General features: G+C 40.2%; 1 protein-coding gene across 10 annotated transcripts in view; it reads left to right on the forward strand.

The window, feature by feature from the left end:
* The window catches only part of foxp1b (forkhead box P1b), a 237,443-nt gene that overhangs the window by 209,674 nt on the left and 6,457 nt on the right, over window positions 1-21,312 (forward strand). For 7 of the 10 annotated variants that reach the window (XM_084727703.1, XM_084727728.1, XM_084727700.1 and 4 more), the window contains 8 exons: window positions 4,040-4,127; window positions 6,427-6,510; window positions 12,204-12,408; window positions 12,596-12,672; window positions 13,828-13,929; window positions 16,600-16,769; window positions 17,125-17,194; window positions 18,267-18,433. In XM_084727703.1, the coding sequence (XP_084583829.1) occupies window positions 4,040-4,127; window positions 6,427-6,510; window positions 12,204-12,408; window positions 12,596-12,672; window positions 13,828-13,929; window positions 16,600-16,769; window positions 17,125-17,194; window positions 18,267-18,433 (963 nt within the window). Of the gene's footprint in view, window positions 1-4,039; window positions 4,128-6,426; window positions 6,511-12,203; window positions 12,409-12,595; window positions 12,673-13,827; window positions 13,930-16,144; window positions 16,267-16,599; window positions 16,770-17,124; window positions 17,195-18,266; window positions 18,434-21,312 lie in introns of all 10 variants that reach the window. The other 3 variants (XM_084727746.1, XM_084727754.1, XM_084727770.1) reach the window with 1 other exon arrangement.

The raw sequence follows: 21,312 nt of genomic DNA on the forward strand, positions 1-21,312 counted from the left end.
ACTATAGTTACTGTGCAAGATGAAAAAATAGTTATGCATGTTTATTTTAATTTAACAAACACTCTGTGACACATAGTTATTAAACCACACACACTTTGACACATACTTCAGTTTTGGGAGTGCCCCCTTAAATCCATCACTATTTATTGTATTCTGACATTGCCTCACCCTTTTGTTTATAGAAGAGAAGGGGAATTAAATTCAGTGTGCCCAGTAGAGCTCTGCCTTCAAAAGTCTCTAAGTGCACTCTGCTGTGTTTTTACAAGTGTTTTTATCATGGCAACATCTTGTTTACTTTAGTTGCCTGCTCAAACTGCTTGGAACATGTTAAGAAAACATTTGGGGAGAGTCTCCACAAAGCTGCCTTTGTTTAACAGCAGGCGAGAGTGCGAGCAGCTCACCAAGGTGTTAACTCTCAAACCCTTAAGCACTTCCACATGAATCCCAGCAACCGATACCGCGGGCCTCTGAAAACAATCACAAATAAAAATAAAGAATACATCAGCCATTATGACAAAAAGTCTCCAAAGGTTGGGAGAAATGTTGGAAATGTGAGTGAAGAGAGGTGTGTGTGTGTGTGTCAGCAGAACACAGTGTACTGTGTACCAGAGAGAAAGAAAGGTGAGGAGGACTCTAACGTCAACCAGATTTCGGCTCCGCATGCCAACAGTAACAACTAACACAGGACTGAAATGTTGTTTTAAACTGTGTGTGTATTTATTCTATCTTTTAAAGAAAACATTACATACCTACACGCACTATCTTGATAAATACAAAGCACCAAATCCCTGTTCCTGTTTTTCGGGTTCAGCTCTCAGGGAGGGTGGGGCAGGGCTGCATAGCAGAGCCTGGTGTTTTTATGGGGGTCAAGACCCCGTCTCTTCAGTGTCCAGTCAGAGGTCAGAGCCAGTGAAACACTGCAGTGCCCTCTAGTGCTGCACTGTCTGTCTGCTGGAACCACTCAAAACACTCCTCTCTCACACCTCAACACAGGTTGTAATTGTTTTGTATGGAGGTGCAACCATTAATCCACTATGAAATTAATTGCCAACTGTTTTCATAATCGATTAATCAGTTTGAATAATTTTTCTAAGAAAATAAAATCTATTTTCAGTTTCTCAAAGTGTGGATATTTTCTTGTTTATTTACTCCTGTATAACAGTAAACTGAATATCTTTGGGTTGTGGACAAATAGCGTTAACAAGCGTTTGAGGGTGTCGTCTTGGGCATTCTTCACTATTTTCTAACATTTTATGGACCAAACAAAAGTTGATTAATCACCAGATTTATTGATTATGAAAATAATCATTAGTTGCAGCCCTAGTTTTCTACATTGTGCAGCAAACCTCATGAAAAAATACAAGCAAGCCTGACATACAATAATGTAAAATTAAAAAGTTTTCCTTACATAAAGTGAATTATTTTAATTCTCTGTACAAGAGCTCAACTAACAATAATTTTCATTGTTGGTTATTTTAATTTAAGGATTTGTTGTTTAGTCTATAAATTGTCAGAAAATAGTGAAAAATGTTGATCAATGTTTCTAAAAAGCCCAATTTGATGCCCTCAAATGTGTTGTTTCAGTTCAGTGCCATAAAGGAGTAAAGAAACCAGAAAATATTCACCATTAAGAAGGTGAAAAAAAGACCCTGATTCAAAACAATTAATCAATCATCAAAATCGTTCTTGAATAATTTAATAATTGACTAATAACTGATAATCGTTGCAGCTCTACATTTGAGCACGTCATCTTGGGCTTTGGGAAACGCTGATCATCATAGTTTTGTACATTGTACAGCAAACCTCATGGAAAAATACAAATAAGCCTAACATAAATTAATTTAAAATGAAAAACAGGAATTCTTACATAAAATGAATGATTTTAATATTCTATTTTAATACTTAATACTATGGAAATAATTAGAAATATGCATCAGAAATCTTTAATGCATTTTAAATGTAAATACTGCTGTAAAGATGTGTGATTTAATTTAAATTCCACCCAAACGGTGACGATGATAAAGCTTCCCTCAGAGGCAGCCTTAAGCTCTGGGTCCAGTCTATATAATTAGAAATTGTAAAGAAGAAAAAAAACACAGTCGGCAAACTAACTGATATGTAAAAAGCCCACTGTAACAGGAATGTCTATTTAACTTGTTTTATTGTGGCAATTTACATTAGGGGACTGTCATCCTGCCAGAGAGCTTTTAAAAGTGGCTTCATTTGAAGTCCAGAAAGTGACACATGCCAACGTTCATAGTCTCTCCCGATGTCAATTCCCCCGTATCCCCTGCTCCCGTGTCCAGACACTCCTCTCAAGGCTGCATTAGGGCCATTTGAATATTTCATTTCCTATTAATTATGCACTGTGACTCTCCATGTCATTAGAAGAAATAAAGTGGAATGTAACAAAGGATGAAAAGAAGCAGGGCACATGTCTCCTATGAACAGAGAAATTCCAAAGCTGCTCACGTAGGCCACCCTTCATTGAAAATTCAGCCCGTGCCGGTTAAATTGAAGCTGAAACGTCTTTACCTATTATTTTCTTCTTTGAAATTTAGTAAGATGTCCTGAAATGTTTACCAGTTTCATTTCCCGACCTACTTAATTAAATGGGCATTTATTTGACTCAAACAAATGGAAAAGCCCAGAAGAAGTCTGAATTGATTCCAGCGAAGGGGGCTTATTGCCCACGCTTGCTTTAAATATGCCTTTTTAATTTCTTTTTCGCCACAATAATTAACTTGAAGTGCTGAATGTATATCACGGTCATTTTGAAAAATGTATTATCAAAACACAAAAGGAGGAGCTGAAGGAGGAGGGGGGAGTTTCCCATAAAGATTTAAATCATTCACCTCAAGGTTGAAAACACCACAGCTGAGCAGAAACCTTCACATTTCAAGCAGAGGACTATCAATTCTCCTCCTGTTCACTTCATGTGTGTCTGTTTTCTGTGGTGTTTAATGCACAAATGTGTTGTCTGTACATAAAGCAACGCCGTCAAATTTATTGGGCCATCATGACGCCGGCGCTGCCTTCACACGTTGACTCTGGCTATTTTTGATTTGCAGTAAATGACAGAAAAAGTGCATTTGAAAAGGCAGGAGCGTCACACACCTCTCTCCCATCTGCCGGCGCCACTGTGTGCACACACAGACATGCCTGGTGACAGTGACCTACATGGTCACCGAAGATGTGATATAATTTATGATATATATAATATATTGGATCCATTAGCGAGCATAATGAAGTAGTGAAATGAAAGGGTATTTGTGAAATCAGTTCAAACATCCTGCTCGGATTATGATTAAATGATTAATGAAATGCCCCTGCATAAGCATTTTCAAACAGTAATTCATGCGGCGGCTGATAAAATTCCTCCAATCATATTTCCTTCACTCGTGAACCTTATCTCCACCATTTTATATAAATCACAGAAAAAAACCCGTCTGCTACCCGGCGAGCTACTTATTTAGATTAGTTATAAACGTACAGGAAAAGAGAACATCTTCCCTGTATAAAATAATCACGCATAATTATATCCATAATTCAAGTTTGTGACAGATCCCATCTCTTTCGCCCTGTTGTCCTCTGCATTTGGTCCAGCTTTTATATGAATTCTCTTAATTTTAGTGACGCATTTAGCAGAAAAAAACAAAAAGCAGCTAAATCAAAAAGGTAAAAGGAGGCAGGAATGAGAAGAAATGGCATTAGGGCAGCTGTGCATAATTTAGCAAACCTGAAATTCTTCAATCATTCCTCTTATCTGTGGAGCAGACATGACTGCCATGAAATATTGAGTGTCGTTCTTGTACGTTAAAAGAAGCATGTCTTTCCGTTCTGCAGGTTTTGTGTGTGTAATCTTTACATTTCTGTGTAGTATTTAGCACATATCCTCTATGCATTGTGCTTTACTGAATTACCATCTGAAAGACATCACAGGACTTTTGTTTCTCACATCTAACAGTCTGCAGAAGGTGAAAGTCAAACTGACACATCTTTCTTTTTCTCTGTGTGTTCTCTGTTTTTTGTTTTCCAGGCATCTTAACAATGAGCACGCCCTGGATGACAGGAGCACGGCCCAGTGTCGGGTGCAAATGCAGGTCGTACAACAGCTGGAGCTGCAGGTATTGTCTCTTCGTTTGTTTTGGCCCAAAATATTTATGTGTCTTCTTCTCCTGACACTTCCTCAGCGTCTGCCCGGCCCCTCCCTGTCCGTCGGATCAGATCAGCCACAGGGTCACTTATGGAGGGGGGGGGCAGCAGAATGAAATAATTTTTTTGTACATTTGCAAGTAATCAGTCATTAAAAATGTGTTATGTATGCATGACAGCCAGGAAAAGATATATGAAGGGCCTGGGGCTAAGTAGAGAAGATAATTACATTTTGAATTTTACTGGGTTTTAAAGTTATTTATGACTTTTAACTGTTTGGCACCAACAATAAAACACTCAGTGAAATGACTCGGCAGCGTGGTGTGGCCAGACACTCTGTGTTGACTGATTTAAGGAAAACTTTCGATAAAAGTGGTTTTAATATCTTTTATTGTCTTTTTCTGAATGTGTACATTAAAGGGACAGTTCACCCCAAAATCAAAAGCAGAATTTTTTTCTCTTACATGTAGGGTTGTTTATCAGTTTATACAGTTTTGGTGTGATTTGTCAAATTCTGGAGATTTCAGCCATAGAGATGTCTGTTTTCTCTCAAATGTAATGGAACTGGATAGCACCACAGGCAGATCCAGAGGGGTGGCATGAGGTGGCAGTGGCCTTGCCCCTCCAGCTGCCTTCTCAGTTTTGGACAGTTGTAATTCAAGATGTATCAGTAATTTCAAGATGTAGAAGAAATTTACAAGATTGACACTCCCAGTGCAAGTGATTGCAGCAAGAGATGATGTTCTAATATATATAATTTATTAATTATTTAATAATAAGTGACGTTCAATAAAAAAGACATGTATTTTAAAAATGTCTGAAGATTTGGAAATAAAAGAGTTTGTTCGTTTTTAATGCCACCTTTAGATATTTCTCCTCAATGATTTGGCATACACACACACACACACACACACACGCACACACACACACACACACACACACACACACACACACACACACACACACACACACACACACACATATATATTTTGCCACCCCTCTCCATTTCTCTAGGTCCGCCCGTGGATGGCCAAAGAAATACACACGAAAAATTCAGCAAGAATGTCTCTTTTTTAAACCATGGCAAAGATACTCGAGATAATCCACAGACCTTGTTGTGAGCAGTTTGGTGTGGTAACTCTTTCCTTTCTAGTTAAAAGAAAGTAGATTCCAACTTGAAAAGAAAAGTACTTCCTTCGTGAAACTGCTTACAACAAGGTCTGTGGATTATCTTGAGTAGCCGAGTCGTGATTTCTAGAGAGAGACATTGCTGTTGAGTTTTTCACATGTATTTTTTTGGCACTTTGACACCACAAGTTGAGTGTCATCTAGTCCCATTATATTCAAGAAAAGGCAGCCATCTCTATGGCTGCGATGTGAAAGATTCAGCAACTCAAACGAAAACAAGTTATGTGGATAAATAGCACTACAGACCAAGGAGAAGAATATGTATTTTTGATTTTTGGGTGAACTGTCCCTTTAAGAATGCACTTAAAGAAAAATACATGCTTGCTGTCATCCCATTAGGCGGGCTATATAATGGCCAGTGTGTCATATGCGTGACGACAGTGGATTAGATGGTGAACATGACCACTATGTTAATGCAGGGATGCACTTATTTGTTATTATAAAACCAACCGTTCCATTAAACTTTGTTTTTATTAATTAGCTGCAAAGCAAGCACAGCAAGGATCACATGTTCTGTAATGTATTCCAGATTCTCTTGTGGTTCACATATTAGCCACATAATACCCCTAAAAATGACTGATAATGAGTGTAAAACAGTTGTGGTTTACAGGATGTTAAACTTCAACAATGAGAGCTGAGTTGCTCGAACATTACACCATACCAGCGTCCTGTTATTTCCGCTCTGGTGGTGTGTTATTCAGAGGGATGGCGTGAAGGTTTATCAGACACAGACTTCCTCTGCATGCAGCCTATCACCATGATTCAAGCTGGCAGCTAAGACAGCGTGGAGTTTTCGACAGGTAGAAAGGGCCCAGGCTTGTTATTGGCAATGAGAAGCAGTATCTTTTAACCTTGAACTGGAGACAGTAGTTAGACCATCTGAAGTGCATAGTTGTCGACAGCTTCCAAAAGCATTTTGAAAACAAATAATTAGCCGCACTAGAGAGCAAAAAGATCGATTTGTTCCAACACGCTGATTGTAAAAGAGGCCTTCGCTGCAGAGGAATGTATGGAATTAATACAAGTGGAGTTTTTTTCCTTTTGTTCATAAAAAATGTAATGTCTTCTCTCTCCTCGTCACAGCTAGCGAAAGACAAAGAGCGTCTGCAAGCCATGATGACGCACCTTCATGTCAAGTCCACGGAGCCCAAAGCCACCCCACAGCCGGTGAGCAGCGACCCCGTCATACATCTTTCTCTGTGTCCCTCCCCCCAGCCTTTTGTTTGTCTTAATTGGCACACATGTATTCATTAATCCCTTCCTCCATCTTCTTATTTATCTGCTAAATAAAAACAGCTGTTCTCTGGAGGGAGGCAGTAAATATTGTTTGGAGCACATCTGCTGACATCCGAGATTCAATTTGGTGTCTGGTGATGAACTGGATGCTCGCTCTGTAACAGCCTCAGCTCCAGATGAACCAGTGCTTGACTGTTTGGGCAGACAGAAAAAAGGAGATAACACAGGAAAAGTGAAATACAGTAAGAATAAGAGACATTATATTTTTTTAAATAGAACGAATATAACATTTATTTGTAGTGCTTTAAAAAGAAAAGAAACAAAGTGCTTTCCAGACAGATGACATAAAATAGAAGAAAAAAAATATTAAATTATCAGCAACAAATTCAAGTTAATGCATGTAGAATAAAAAAAAACTTAAAATGAAACAATATTACATGATAAACAGTTGAAGCAATTACATATGTTAATAACATTAATCGATTAATAACCATTAAGAATTTACCCAGTTAAAATTAATCAGTAGATATTTAATTGATAGTCTAGAAATGTAGTTCATGTGACATTGTTTTGTCTGGTGGAGCCATTCGTTAAATAAACTTAAAATGAGAAATCACAATCTTACTTAAAAATTATGAATGATTCATTTATTAATCAATTGTTAGCATTTCAGCTATTGGTTAAGATGTACAAAATTTGCAGCCCTAGAAGCAGTATATTAAAATTATGATATTTCAATTAGGGGCTGAAAATAAGATAATATTGATTGGTTGATTGATTGATATGTAGATAGAACATATATTGAAGAAGCATGCAAGCTGATGACTTTCCAAAATATACTGTAAGTGTTAGTAGAGGCTGCTGATTTTGAATTTTTAAATATTGATTTTCTATGATAACAGATGCTTCCCAGAGGACATTTGAATCCTCATTTAGGATTAAAAATTTGTTACCCTCAGCCATCTTTAAAAGTAATTAGCACAATTAGATCTAAAAAGAGGCTAATCTTGGGTCAAGATTTAATTTATTTTAGACAAAAAAATCTGTTTTTATGCATATACAGCCTTTTTGACATTAGATAAAATTGGCATCAAAGCCAACAACAGAATGAAGAATGAACAGTGTTCTTTACTTAAAAATTCAAACCTTACAGGATGAGAAAATAACATGTCTTACTGGTGATTCACCAAGTTCTGCTGCAGGTGAACAACTGAGAATCTGAATAAATGTAACAGCAGATCAATTTATTATCTTCCTGACACATTCCAGACATCATGCTTATCACTCTTAATATATGCCATGCCATAAAGCCTACTGCTTAATCCCTATCCTATAGGGGCAAGGGCTTAACATATGGCATTTAAGTGTCTGCGCTATTTTGTCATGTTTAAGAAGGGGCCTCAGCACCATATTTCAGCCTGTGTGACAGTCCATTCAGAGAGCCAAATGTGCAAAGATCATTTTACTGCAGGGCGTGAATCTGAAATCACGCACGCAGATGCACAGTATAGATGCAGCGGTGTCGTCTCTCAGCGCACTGTGCAGCTCGGATCATTTATTTACAGTCAGAGAGGTGGCTATTGAGGCTGCGTGTGCGCTCCACACAGCGCAGCAGCCCGTCAACATAAAGCGCCTGGAGATGTCGGACGACAATAGGCTGTCTGTAAAAGCCGCGCTTGTGTCACACACACTGATTGTGTAGATTAGAGTGCAAAACGAGGGCTCTGACACGGGGACATTTGTATATGAAAAGTGGTCGGGGCGGCAGATAGCATCTTGAGTTCACTACCTCTCCTCTGTCCCCGGGGCCTGTGAGAATGGCTGTGTCAGAGCTCAGCGTTAACACTCTCAAGGGGGCAAGCTGGGATTTTTATTCAAATAAATAGACTCCCATTCTCCTGCGCCACTTTGCCTGCTGTGAGCCGCTGTGAAATGCTATGATAAATATGTCTGGCTTCGGCTGGGTGAGTGGTGGACTTACACAGGTCAAGGCCCATGGCCCCGCTGAGGCTTTACTGAGATTGCAGCATCAGAGGCACCCACAAAAAAAAAAACTCCTTTGAGTGGATGCAGAAAGAAAGTATTCTCAGACTGGCTGCCACTCTGAAGAAACAATTGTGTTCTTGCAGTAATTGCTAGTTGTGCTCCTCTGCTGTTCTGTGCTGTTGCATATAATAAAGGCATGTATAAGTGGCCAACTGTCACAGCAGCGCAGCTCGGATGAATTTGCTGGTTTACATTTAGTTATAATTAAAGACAAACAAACTGATACTGTGCATGCACGGCGTCAAATGAATAGGGCTCATTTTATTCTTCGGGGGTGGGTGGTGGCGGGGGGAGATCAAAACAAAATGTGCCACATTAGCAGTGCCTGTTTCTGTGTGCGTACGGCCGTGTATGTGCGTGTTTGTATTTGCCTCTGAGTGTGTGGGTGGGTGTCTGCACTCGGTGTCACTAAGCATTCTTGTCAGAAATCTGACCTTTTACGCCATACATAATTAAGGAGGGACTTTTTGTTTATTTTCTTTAGCAGCTTGCCGAGTCAAAGCCAGTATAATTAGATCACCAATTACCATTTAATTAATTTCAGTCTGAAGTCTCATTTTGTCTAGGCACTGGAGTGAGCCCAAATGGTGAGGCAAACAAAGGCAAGGCTATTACCAGCCTGTCTGGCCTATTGTTGAAGCCTCTCTGTGTTTATTGCCAGGGAATATGGATGAAACATGAAACAAAGCCTGCTAATCCACAGGAAGAGAAGTCAACACCGCAGCCCCCTTCTATTGATAGCATTGTGTCAGAAACACGCGAACCAGAGTGTGATTTATTTTGCTCGTGATTTAGAATAACATGTCTTGTGCTACTGTTGGTGAGGATGTAGGCTACGTTCGTGCATCCCAGCAGTAATCCAAATTATTTGGGCAGACTCTGCCAAAAAGCCAGAGTTCAGCCTCCACAACATAAATAGACATTGTGAGGACTTGGACACATGTCTGTCTCTAATTTTGGTGAGTGCTGATTGAAGTATAGTAATTTAATCAGGTCTTTTTTTACTGAAAGAAATGTGTAAATTAATAATACATAAATCAAATCAAAACATATTTTTATGACAGTGCCATGTAAGCACAGAATTGTGGGGATCTTGGATTTCTGATATCTATGTTATACTTAATGGATAAAATACAGTGAGCAGGTCATTATTTTGCAGTAATGACCTGCCCACTGTATATTATCTGGCTTATTACACAGCGACTTATTAAAAGAAAAAAATCAATAATGTGAGTTGACAGATACTGATATTATCAGCCTGATATTGGCATATCTCAGCTATATCCGTCTACATCAGTATCGGCATATATGTTGTCCGATATACGCAGTCTGTGTATATTTGCTGAATGTATACACACATTTTGTCTATTTGTGTGTTTTATTTTTAGTTTACGATTATTAAAAATTGAGTGAAAGTTTTTCAGTGCCCTGATATCATGTTGGGCAATAAAGTTTATTGTTCAATCGTAACTTATTTCCCCCCCCATTACGTATCTTCATGATATATCAACTGAAATATCAAAATCTTTTTTGCCCCCATAATATCAGTATCAGCATTGGCCCCAAAAATCCAGCATCAGTCAGGCCCTGAATCTTACACAAAATAATGAATTTAAAATAATTTTATTTTCCATATGAAATAAATTGGCCAGTACATCTACATAAGAATCTTTTTTACTCCTAAATATCAGTATCGGCCTCAAAAATCCAGTGTTAGTCAGGCTCTAAATTTTACACAGAATATTAATTTTGAAATAATTTCATTTTCCATACAAAGAATATTGGCCGATGTATTGATTTCAGAATGTTTTTTATTCCCCAGTATCAGTATCAGCACCAGCAATCCAGCATTGGGTCCTAAAGTTGACATAAAATATTGATCTCAAAATCATTTTATTGTCCTTATAAAGAATATTAATATCCGAGTCTTTTCTTATTCCCACATATCAGTATAGTATGGTATGGCTCCAAAAATCCAGTATCAGTCGGGCCCTAAATTTGATTTTATTGCTTCCGCTAAGTCCTCAAGAGTCTATGATCAGAACTTCGTCCATACAACAAAGTAGTGCAATAAATGCTGGTAATATTTGATGGCTGAACAGGATCTGTGTTCCTGTGTCCGATGTCTGTTCACTTTCACCTGAGGCTTTGCAATTAATCAAAATGTTATGATAATCACAATGTAGCCAAGTGTAATATCGAAATTGCAGAAGCTGCAGTTTTTTGATAAAGATAAAAATGTATGATAAAACAGCATTATAATGACGTACTATAGAGCAGCAGATATGTCCTGGTCTACAAATGTTGTTTTCCAGATGTAAGAAAAACATGGTTGTTTGGTACAGACCCCAAGAAATCACAATTTTATTGGTTTAAATGATAGTTCTCACTAATTGTGAATCATATCACAATTGTAATATCTGATTAAATAATCTCAATACGATTTTCTCATCTGTCTGTCATCAAACACTCCTTAACCTCCATGATGCGATCACCTGATTCTTCGTTATGAACACGACGTCACCAATGAGACGTGTCCCACCAACTGTCTCCCGTCTTTTTTGTGGCTCTCTGTTTCTCCCTCTGTGTTTTCTCTTCTCTCGTTTTCTCACAGTCTGAAGTCATGTTTAATTTGGAAACTGGCCTCCTTCGGCAAATTAGCAATTAGAACAATTTTGTTGGAATATGTATCTGTGTCATTAGTTTTCCTGCCAATTAATAGCTGGAGCAGGGGGTCAGGCTAGAATTTTCCACTTGACTGCTGCTCCAGTACGGAGGCTTGGCACTTGGCTCGCAGCCGCCGCAGCTGCTGGAAGCCATGCTATACCTTTGGAGCACTCGCCATAATTAGTTTACCTTGTAGCCATTATTACTTAAATCCCTCCTTCTCCTCGGCCCGCCCATCCCATCCACAGACACACACACAGTCCTCAGTGGTAAAAACCCAATATCGTCCACACTGGAAATACAGTGAGGCCGTCTTTACTGCGGCCATCGTGCATGGCCCTGATGATGGAGGTCAGTCAGATACAGTAGTTAATCATCAGATCACCTCCATAAGCAGCTCCTAATTAGACTCCTCACAATACAATTTCAGCTCGTAATTAGCCCAGATTGGCTTCTTCCTCTGGCTGCCTTATTAGCGGGGCTGCTCAGCGGTAGGTGAGAATCACACTGTCATTTTTCAGAGCTGCTCGGGCCGCCCATCTTCCCCTTCTCCACTCGACCCTCGCCGGTTCCCGCACCGCGGATGGATGAGGTGGGGGCGTGTTGTCCAAACAGGACAAGTGGGACAAAAGATTTAACAAAAGGCGATGAGACAGAGAGCTGGGAACGGGCCTGAGAGAGACGGAGAGAGGGAGGAGACAGAGAGCAGAGCGTGGAGAATAGAGGAGGTGGAGGAGCGCAGGGCCTCCAGGGTTGTTTTCCAAACATTTAGCAAACGTTCATGGATCATCTCAGGGCCTGTCTGCAATTAAAGAAGAGATATGCATAGCCAATGAGGCGTCCACGACACAGGGGTAATTAGAGGACTAACTGTCTGTCTATCTCTTGTTTGGTCGTCCTCTCCTCCTCAGCTCAACCTGGTGTCCAATGTCACGTTGTCCAAATCGGCCCCGGAGGCCTCTCCTCCTCTGAGCCTGCCCCAGACCCCCACCACGCCCACGGCACCCCTCACGCCGCTGTCCCAGACCCACTCTGTCATCACAGCTAACAGCCTCCACAACGTGGGCCCCATGCGACGGCGCTACTCGGAAAAGTACAACATGCCCATTTCTCCAGGTACACACACACGTACAGATAAATGCACACACACTCACCTCAGTGACTGACACACTGTATGTGTATATACACACAACCATGTAATCATGCTGTAATTTGTGTTATCAGCCACTGATAGGACATTACTGTTGACACCTGATCATTTTGTTCCATGTTGACACAGTTTGTGTTTGTTCCCTGTGTGCAGATCTCAGTCAGAACAAAGAGTTTTACATGAATGCAGATGTTAGACCGCCATTCACGTACGCCTCATTAATAAGACAGGTAAGGACTCTGCTTATGTTTCTTTAATCCGGCTGAATTGAGAAAAAACAGGGACTTTAAAGGGATAGTTTGGCTTATTAGAAGTGGAGAGATGTTGATAGCAAGTGTAGAGATGGTGGTCTTGATCCCCCAACTTTGGAGAAGCAGAGAAGGGCACCACCACGATGCTTAGTAACAGGACGGGGGTCAGCAACAAAGCCACTGGAAAGGTCCACATAAAAAAATCAGTAGAGTCTCGTTGGAGAGAGCGATATTTGGCTTTTTTAAGCAGCGGTTTCCTATTGGATAATGCTGTCTGACGGCAAAGTAAGGTATTGAAAGTATTCTAAATATAGCCTACTAAAACTTTATTTAGATTTATTTAGGTGGACCTTTTTTAAAGTGGCTAAAACACTTTGTTGTCCACAGCAGCACATTGCTAAGCTTCCATTCTGGTACTCCTCCCTGCATCTCCAAACTGGCGGCGTGCAAACCTCCATCTACTGTAGCTAAGACACTGACTTTCAATAAGTATCCTACGTGAAGTAATCCAAACTATCCCTTTAACATCCTCCACTCTGCTCAGTCAAAACGAGGAATACAGTAGATACACACTCAGCTATTTAGAAGGTCACAAACTAGATTGGTTCCACTTATTTCTTCTTTCCTTCTCTGTTAAATTTCAAATACAATTTAGACAGAGAAGCAGATTAACCATCTTCAAATGAGTGCAAGAATGCTTTCGGGACTCAAAAAAAAAACAGCCACATATGACAATTGCATTTGATTAAGCATTTCAGTGGCTGTGATTATTACCAAATTCATTTCACACAACAGTAGGGATGAACCTGTTTTAAGATGGCCAGTCAATTATTGCTGGGCCGCAGTAATCTGGGATCTCAGGAATTAATCTGAGCCGGCCATAATTGCTGCCCTGTAATCTGCCTGAGAAATGTTTTCGCTTGCCCTTCATTTACACCCACAAAAGAAAATATATTCAAATCTGCCAGTTTGAATGAAAAGTGCAGAAGACTTCTATAAACACTTCACACAGACTGTTTCTGCTGTTTTTCTCGAAGAACACACACAAACCTGCATGCCTCTTGTGAATTATTGATCACTTTGTGAAGGGAGCAAAATTGTAAATGTTTGTTTCTGTCACTGTTCCTCATGCAGGCGATCCTCGAATCTCCAGAAAAGCAGCTAACACTAAACGAAATCTACAACTGGTTCACACGAATGTTTGCATATTTTAGGCGCAACGCAGCAACGTGGAAGGTAATTTTTGCTGTTCCTGACGATTTCTTTAAACCAGGAGGAGACATTGTGTTGATGTTAGCGAGAATTAAATGATAGCCAGGCATAATAATACCTTTATAAATGAACCTCTAGCCTAACACATAACAATACTCCACTTCTTCTGCCCAAATGAACCGCCCTTTAAACAAACACATGAACCACACAGAAAAACCAAGTAGAGGAATATGTGCATTCTTCTAAAAAAGAAGAAAAAAAGAAAGAAGAGAGAGAGAAGAAAAATGAAAAAACAATCTCCCTGTAATATGTGGGGATGTTCTGGTGGTGGGTGGCATTAGTTTAACATAGCAGTGTTCTGCCAGTGACTCCTGGCTGAGCCTCTCACACTCACTTCAGAAGGGAACACTCTGTTTTCCAGCAGGCCACAAACCCACACACACATAAACACACGCACAACCTCACACACAACAAAAACAAAACAACAAACTATAAAGAACAGATGACTGGAGTCAAACAGTGAGATCTGGATCAGGAGGACGGTGTTGAAAGTTTCTCCTCAGCCTTAACTGATCAGTCACATGTTGCTGGAGGAGACCCAACACACAGTTGCTGATAGAAGATGTATTCAGATCTTTTACTTAAGTAAAAGTACTAATACAGCAATGTAAGTACATAAGTATTGTATGTAAGCACATAAGTATTTGGCAGCAAAATGTAGTTAAAGTATTAAAGTAAAAGTACTGGTTTGGTCCCTCTGACTTATACATTATTATTCATGAAATCATTAGATTATTAATACTTAAGTATCAATGTGTAAGTAGTATCAGTTATACTTTATAGTAGCTATCATTAATATATGGTAAATTAATAGTTAATTAAACTTTAGTTAATAGTTATTTTACTGTAACAAACATTCAAATATGTGTATATATTTTATAAACCGTTTATTAAGCAGTTGTAAAGTTTTATAAACATCAGTTGCAACTTTATAATCCATCCAGATAGTGTTTATAAACAACATGTTCTCACTCCCAACTCGTCAAATACAGCTGCTCAACTATGATACTGTAGATATTCCTTTAGCATCAGTTTTGCACTTAAAGGGGCAGGTTAGGGCAACAAAACTACTGATATAGGTTTAAGGAACAAGATTACTCAGGTTAAAATAAGTATGTTACTTACATAAGTTTATTTATGTATGCAATGTAACATATTTAAGCACCTATGGTATTATAATCATCAGTTGCAACTTTATAGTAGCCAACAGTTTACAAAGTAGTTATAAATATTAACTAAGTGGTACAGCTATCAGCTCCATCTCTGTAGTATGTAATGATTTTTTAAAGGTTTATAACCCATTTGGTAATCATTGACAAATACTTACTATTGTTTGTTAACAGTGAAATAACTATTTACTTAAGTTAAATTACTATCAATTTACCATTTAGTAATGATAACCATAATCCATACCATAATCATTGTAAAGTGTTACTGTATAAAGTAACATAAAAAGTAAATACTCAACTAAAGTTCCTCAAAATTATACTTGAGTGAATGTACTTAGTTTACTTAGAATGTACTTACTTTCCACCACAGGCAACACACTCACACACACACACGCACGCACTATCACCACCCTGCTCTCCCCCCGTCCTCCATCAGCTCCCACACTTACTGACAGCCCCTCCATAGGGGCACATTGGTGTTATAAACACTGGATTCCACAACTCTCTCTCTTTCTCAGTGTATGCACATGCACTCAGCTCCTGGAATAACAAAGGGATGATATATGCAGGTCGACTTTATGCCTAAATGATTTGGATTGGACCCTGGATTTAAGTTTTAATAGCTCTTTCTCCTCACATTGCACCGGGAGATGTTTTCTAGTCAGTGCAAATATTATGAGTACAATGTTTGTTTCTGTATCTTACTCATTACATGTGAACTGACTGATCAGAGAAGGCAGCACTGTGAGTGATAAGGAAAAAAGAATGTCACTAACCCTATTGCCATGGAAACCAAGAAATATTTATGTGTTGTTTAAAGTCATTTGAAACTTCGGGACCATTTTGCTGCCAATAACATTCTGCTTTATTTATTGTTTTCATTCAGGTTTCATCCAGTGCCTGTCAAAATATTTCTTCATTGAAATGAATTTTTTCTCCCCATGCAGACATGTTTACTGTACTGATAGCGACCTTTTCTTTCTCTCTTCTTGTTTTTACACCAACTGCAGAATGCAGTCCGGCATAATCTTAGTCTTCACAAGTGTTTTGTGCGGGTAGAAAACGTAAAAGGGGCTGTGTGGACAGTCGACGAAATAGAGTTCCAAAAGAGACGGCCTCAAAAGATCAGTGGGTAGGTTTTTGGCGTTTTTTTGAGCCCTGACCGGTGTCTTGTCCTCGCCGTTCACTGATGGGAAGAGGCTGCTGCTGCTTCACCTCATTGTCTGTGTGCCATAACGTCCAAAGTCCCTGCTTGCTTTGGCGTGCCTTCCCTCCATGCTTTCAGACGCCTTTTGGTGACGCTGCCTCATAACCCACAATGGCTTTTTTTCATTATGATCCTCACCCTCTGTCTGTCTGTCTGTCTGTCTGTCTGTGTGTCCGTCCTCTGTCCTGTCGATCACTGCATCTGCATCTGGCTGTCTTCCCCCCCTGCTCCCCCCTCCTTGCTGGTTTGCTTTCCCAGGGTGCCATTCGCACCAACCTTTCCCTGCATAAGTGCTTTGTGAGAGTAGAGGATGAGTTTGGGTCCTTTTGGACTGTTGATGATGAGGAGTTTAAGCGCGGCCGCCACATACAGCGAGGCCGCCCTCGGAAATACGCCGCTGATGAGAACTTTGACGAGCTGCTCGTACAGTAAGCACTTCTTCTGCCTGGAGGCCCCCAGCCCCACCTGCATGCACCCTCCCTCCTCCCATCAATGTTGTCATCATGCTTTTTGTGTTTGGCTCTCCATCCATCATGCTCCATCAAACTGTTCTTTCCTGCTATGAAATGCAAAGTGTTGCAGATAGTTGTGTGGTATTATCAAGTGATTGAACATCTCAGAACTATAGTCTTAATATCCACATTACTACACCAGTAAATGTGTTTAGTTCTTATACAAAGTGCATTGATTTCTCTTTATGAAATATGATCCTGCAGCTGAGGAATGCATGCTAGGTGTGAGACATGAGTCTGCGGTTTGTGATTTGATTTCCTCTGTTTGCAGAAGTCCAGCCTTAGTGAAGAACATTCAGACCAGCTTGGGCTATGGTCCGACCCTCTCTGCTGCCTTCCAGGTACTCTCAGAAAAGTAATGGTTCTTCAGAAGGTTCTCTGGTTCTACAAAGAGTTATCACCAGTTGAAGAACATCTTTATTTGCAAGCTTAGAAATGAGGGTTTCAAAAGGATTATTCATGAAGGTCTGAGGTTCTACCCAGAACCGTTTGCTTCTGAATAATTCCTTTTTGAAGAAAGTTCTTCAAGGTTCTTAAAGTGTTCTTTGTAAGATGAAGTGTTCTATTAAGAACTCTTTTCATGCAAAGAACCCTTTTTGGAAGTTTTGGAAAATGGTGATGCTCACTTTCAAATAAACAAATGTTTACCCAAGTTTCCAACAGTACTTTTAAATGTAGTTGTATCTGGAATATGTTTTCTTGTGTTCTGCCATAGTTTTTTCCTCATCTGTTGAATAAAGTATGGTTCCTGGTAGAACCCTCAGACTGTAGAGGAATGAAAGGTGTAACCCCTATTTTAAGAGAAGCTATTTTTATATCCCTCTGGGTGGGTTCAAGGTGGAATACTGGAATTGGAATATAGAAGGGTTCTCATTAGAACCCCCTGGGTGGGTTCTTAATGACACCACTGGAATGTGAAAGGGTTCTCGGTAGATCCCCTGGGGATATCCTAGATGAAACCTTTGGGATACCAAAGGGTTCTCAGTACAACACCCTTGACAGGTTCTTAGCACCTTTAGAAGGTGGAAAGGTTCTGGATAGAACCTACAGATAGGGTTCTGGGTGAAACCATTATGCCAGAGAAGGGTTTTCAGTAGAACCTACAGCTATTTTTATTTTTGATGGTTCTTCCTTAAAGAACCTCTTGGTATCAAGTTCTTTGTGTTTCATGGCATCATTCTGAAGAACCATTTTTGGTTCTAGTTAGCACCTTTATTTTCTGTGTGTAAAAATAAAATGTGACTTCATCCTTAGCTGCCACACTCAGAACTTTTAAGAGACAATAAAAGTCTCTTGTCGTGCAGTCTTTGTTTTGAGGGGGTTGTACTGGTATGAAAGGAGTGATGGGCGACTGAGAAAGTGCTGACAACTCTCTTCCGTTTCACATTTAATGCTTCGGGCTTCGCTTTTCAGGCTTCAATGGCAGAAAACAACATACCTCTATACACTACTGCTTCCACTGGAAGTCCCACCCTCAACTCCCTGGCCAACGCCATCCGTGAGGAGATGAATGGAGCGATGGACCATGGAAACAGCAACGGCAGTGACAGCAGCCCGGGACGCTCGCCCCTGCCAGCTATGTGAGTGGCACACACATGCTTTTCTATCTCCACCATAGTCTGTGTAAGAAAAGAAAAAAGGGGGACAAGAAACACTCTAAATAGATTTACACTGTAAAAATGTAAAAAAAAAAAAAAAAAAAAAAAAAAAAAGTTGAGAATATTTCAAGGCAACTTACCTCAATAGATTTTTGAGTGGAGTTTCCTTTTTCTGCAAGGAGGCCGGCTGCAGCTCCGGCCATGACCCCCCACACACCACCCCAATATCACCCCTCTTCACTTTATTTATTGTCCTCTCTGGTATTGTTTCATGTGATTCCATGCATTAGGTAATTTTAGAGCATTCTGGGTGGGCAATGAAACTATTTTTTACACTGTAAAAAAAAAAAAAAGTTGAGAAAACTCATAATTTCAAGGCAACTGCTTTACTTCACTAGATTATTGAGTTTTGAAAAAGTTTAACTAATATTGTTTTGTTGGAACAAACTTGAATCTTTGACTTTTAGAAACACCCTAAAATCAGCATGTTAAAAATTCTTGTGTAAACTCATTGAAGTCAAAGTGAATAATGGTTAATGTAATATTTTAATTTGCAACCATTTAATTTTCGAGTACCCAAACAACGACAAATAAGGTTCACAGCTAACTTGAATAAAATTTTGGGGGGATTTATTAAACTTAAAAATTCAAGTTTGTCTAAAGAAGAAAAGAAAATAATTTCAACAAAAGATTATAGGTCTTTGTTAAGGTTATTTTAAAACTGAAGAGTTTCTCAAAAATCTCATGAAACTTTTTTTTACAGTGTAGAAAATCAGTGCCCACCCAAACTGCTCTAAAATTACCTAATGCATGGCATGAGATGAAACAATACCGGAGAGGACAATAAATAAAGTGAAGATATTGGAGTGGTGTATGGGGTCACGGCCAGAGCTGCGGCAGGCCTCCCTGCAGAAAAGGAAACTCCACCTTTTCGAAGAAAGAAAAGACCGGAGCCGCTCTGTTATTTTAACAGCGAGTTTATGAACTCTCCTTCATGAGTCCTGCTGTCTGTCTGCCTGTCTGTCTGATAATCAGCATTCCAATTTGTTTAAATATTTACAAAATGCCAGGACGCAGAGTGACAGAGCTGTTGGCTCCGACACAGTGAAACACGAGCCGCGACACCTTCAGAGATGCCTCTGAGCTGCTGAAAGGAAAACAACACAAAAAGCATAATTAGTCTGGAGGACATCATCCAAGATTCTCATGTAGGAAAGTTGCGGTCGGCTTGGAAACCGCAGCTCCCCCCGTTCACTTGTTGTATAGGAGTGTCTGCTAAGTTGTTTGAAGCCTAAAATAATACAGCACACGCTGCATCGTTTCCAGATGTGGGGGCAGACCACCGATGCGCGGCGCAGGGTAGTTTCAGGGATGGCCTCCTGAAATGTCTGAGCTTGGGGGAAATTCTGCCTGAAAACAAAAAAAAGGTGCAGTAATGAGCTCCTGGCCAAATGGAGGAAAGTGCCATCCCTAATCACTGTGAACATAGCTCTGAGCGTGGCTGTGGAACAGGAAAGGCAGAGACAGGATGGGTGTGCTGGCCTAAAGGCAGCCTGCTTCTCCCTCTGCCCCTCCGCTTCTATCTTTAGGCTGATGGAGCTCACAAACTCTTTCTCCATAATTATGTCTATAAGCTTTATCCAAGCACAAAATGAGTTAAATCTGTTTTCTTTTGCTTTTAAAGAACTTTATTCTCTTATTAACAAAACATACCCGCTGTTTCATGCCTTACGGATTGAGCTCTAAATCTCATATACAGTAGCACCATCCCTTCCTGCTCAAGCAATAAACTAACATGTGCAAAAAATATCCCAGTTTTACTGTGATGCTCTGGCTCACGCTGCTCCAAATACAAGTTCATCACCACTGTTAACTATGTAACAACATGTGCTTTCCACATGTGCCAATTGCTGCTGCTGGTTGACAGGACGCAGCGAGGAAACCAGAGCACTTCTCCCTCCTAAACAGCCAGACGAGAATCAGGTACCCAGAGACGGCTAATTATAAGCAAAGTGTGGAATCAGCATGCAGTTCAATAGCATAATAATAACAATTTCATGTCTGCCCTGCAGCCACAGAGTCAGACCCGAGGCTACGGCACTTGTGGAGTTACTTTGATGTGAAAATGATAGAAAAGCTGACTTTACTTTTTCCCCTTTTTATAATTTACACAAAAATATGTCGGCTCATTAGCATACGAGTTGTCTCCATCACAATAGTCGCAAATCACACAAGACGTCCTGGTGTGAATAAATCAAACGTGAGCTTTTGGTGGTGAAGAATGTGCCAGTTGTCCCTTGTTGGTGTAGTAAATGAGCCCGGTGCCTCATCCTGACACCGCTCTCTACCTCCGCCATGGCAGCCTGGCACCGCGGGTTAGAGCGGCAAGTCCCCTGCAGCTGCTCATAATGTTTTTAGTTTTTTTTTTTTTTTTTTCCCTCCTCCTCTCTGCCACAGCCAGGCCTCCTCTCCCCCCTGCGCTTTATTCCTGCTCTGTTTCTGTAATGAGAAATTTGGCAGATCTCATCTCTTTAGTGGCTCTTTTGCCCAGGCTGTGAGCTGGAGGGAGGTGGGTGGGGGTGGTGGTGGTGGTGGTGGGTGGGGGGCTCATGTTTTTGCCTTGTTTACAAGTGACAGCGTTATTATTCTCATAAGGGCTCTGTTTCTTATCACAGTGTTGTGCCGAGTGAGCCGCCGCTGCTCTCCTCGCGCGCCTTTCCTGCCAGCGCTTTTCTTCCCTTTATTGACACTTGGTTGAAAATATGCATTAATTCTGGAGTTTAAAGCATGTACGGCAGTGTCTGGTCGCTGTGTTTGCTTGAAGTTGATTAATGATAGAAGCCGGCTTGGGGTCGTCCTCT

This window comes from Lutjanus erythropterus, chromosome 2 (assembly GCF_056507025.1).
Source record: "Lutjanus erythropterus isolate fLutEry1 chromosome 2, fLutEry1.hap2, whole genome shotgun sequence".
In the NCBI taxonomy this organism is placed as follows: Eukaryota; Metazoa; Chordata; class Actinopteri; order Lutjaniformes; family Lutjanidae; genus Lutjanus; species Lutjanus erythropterus.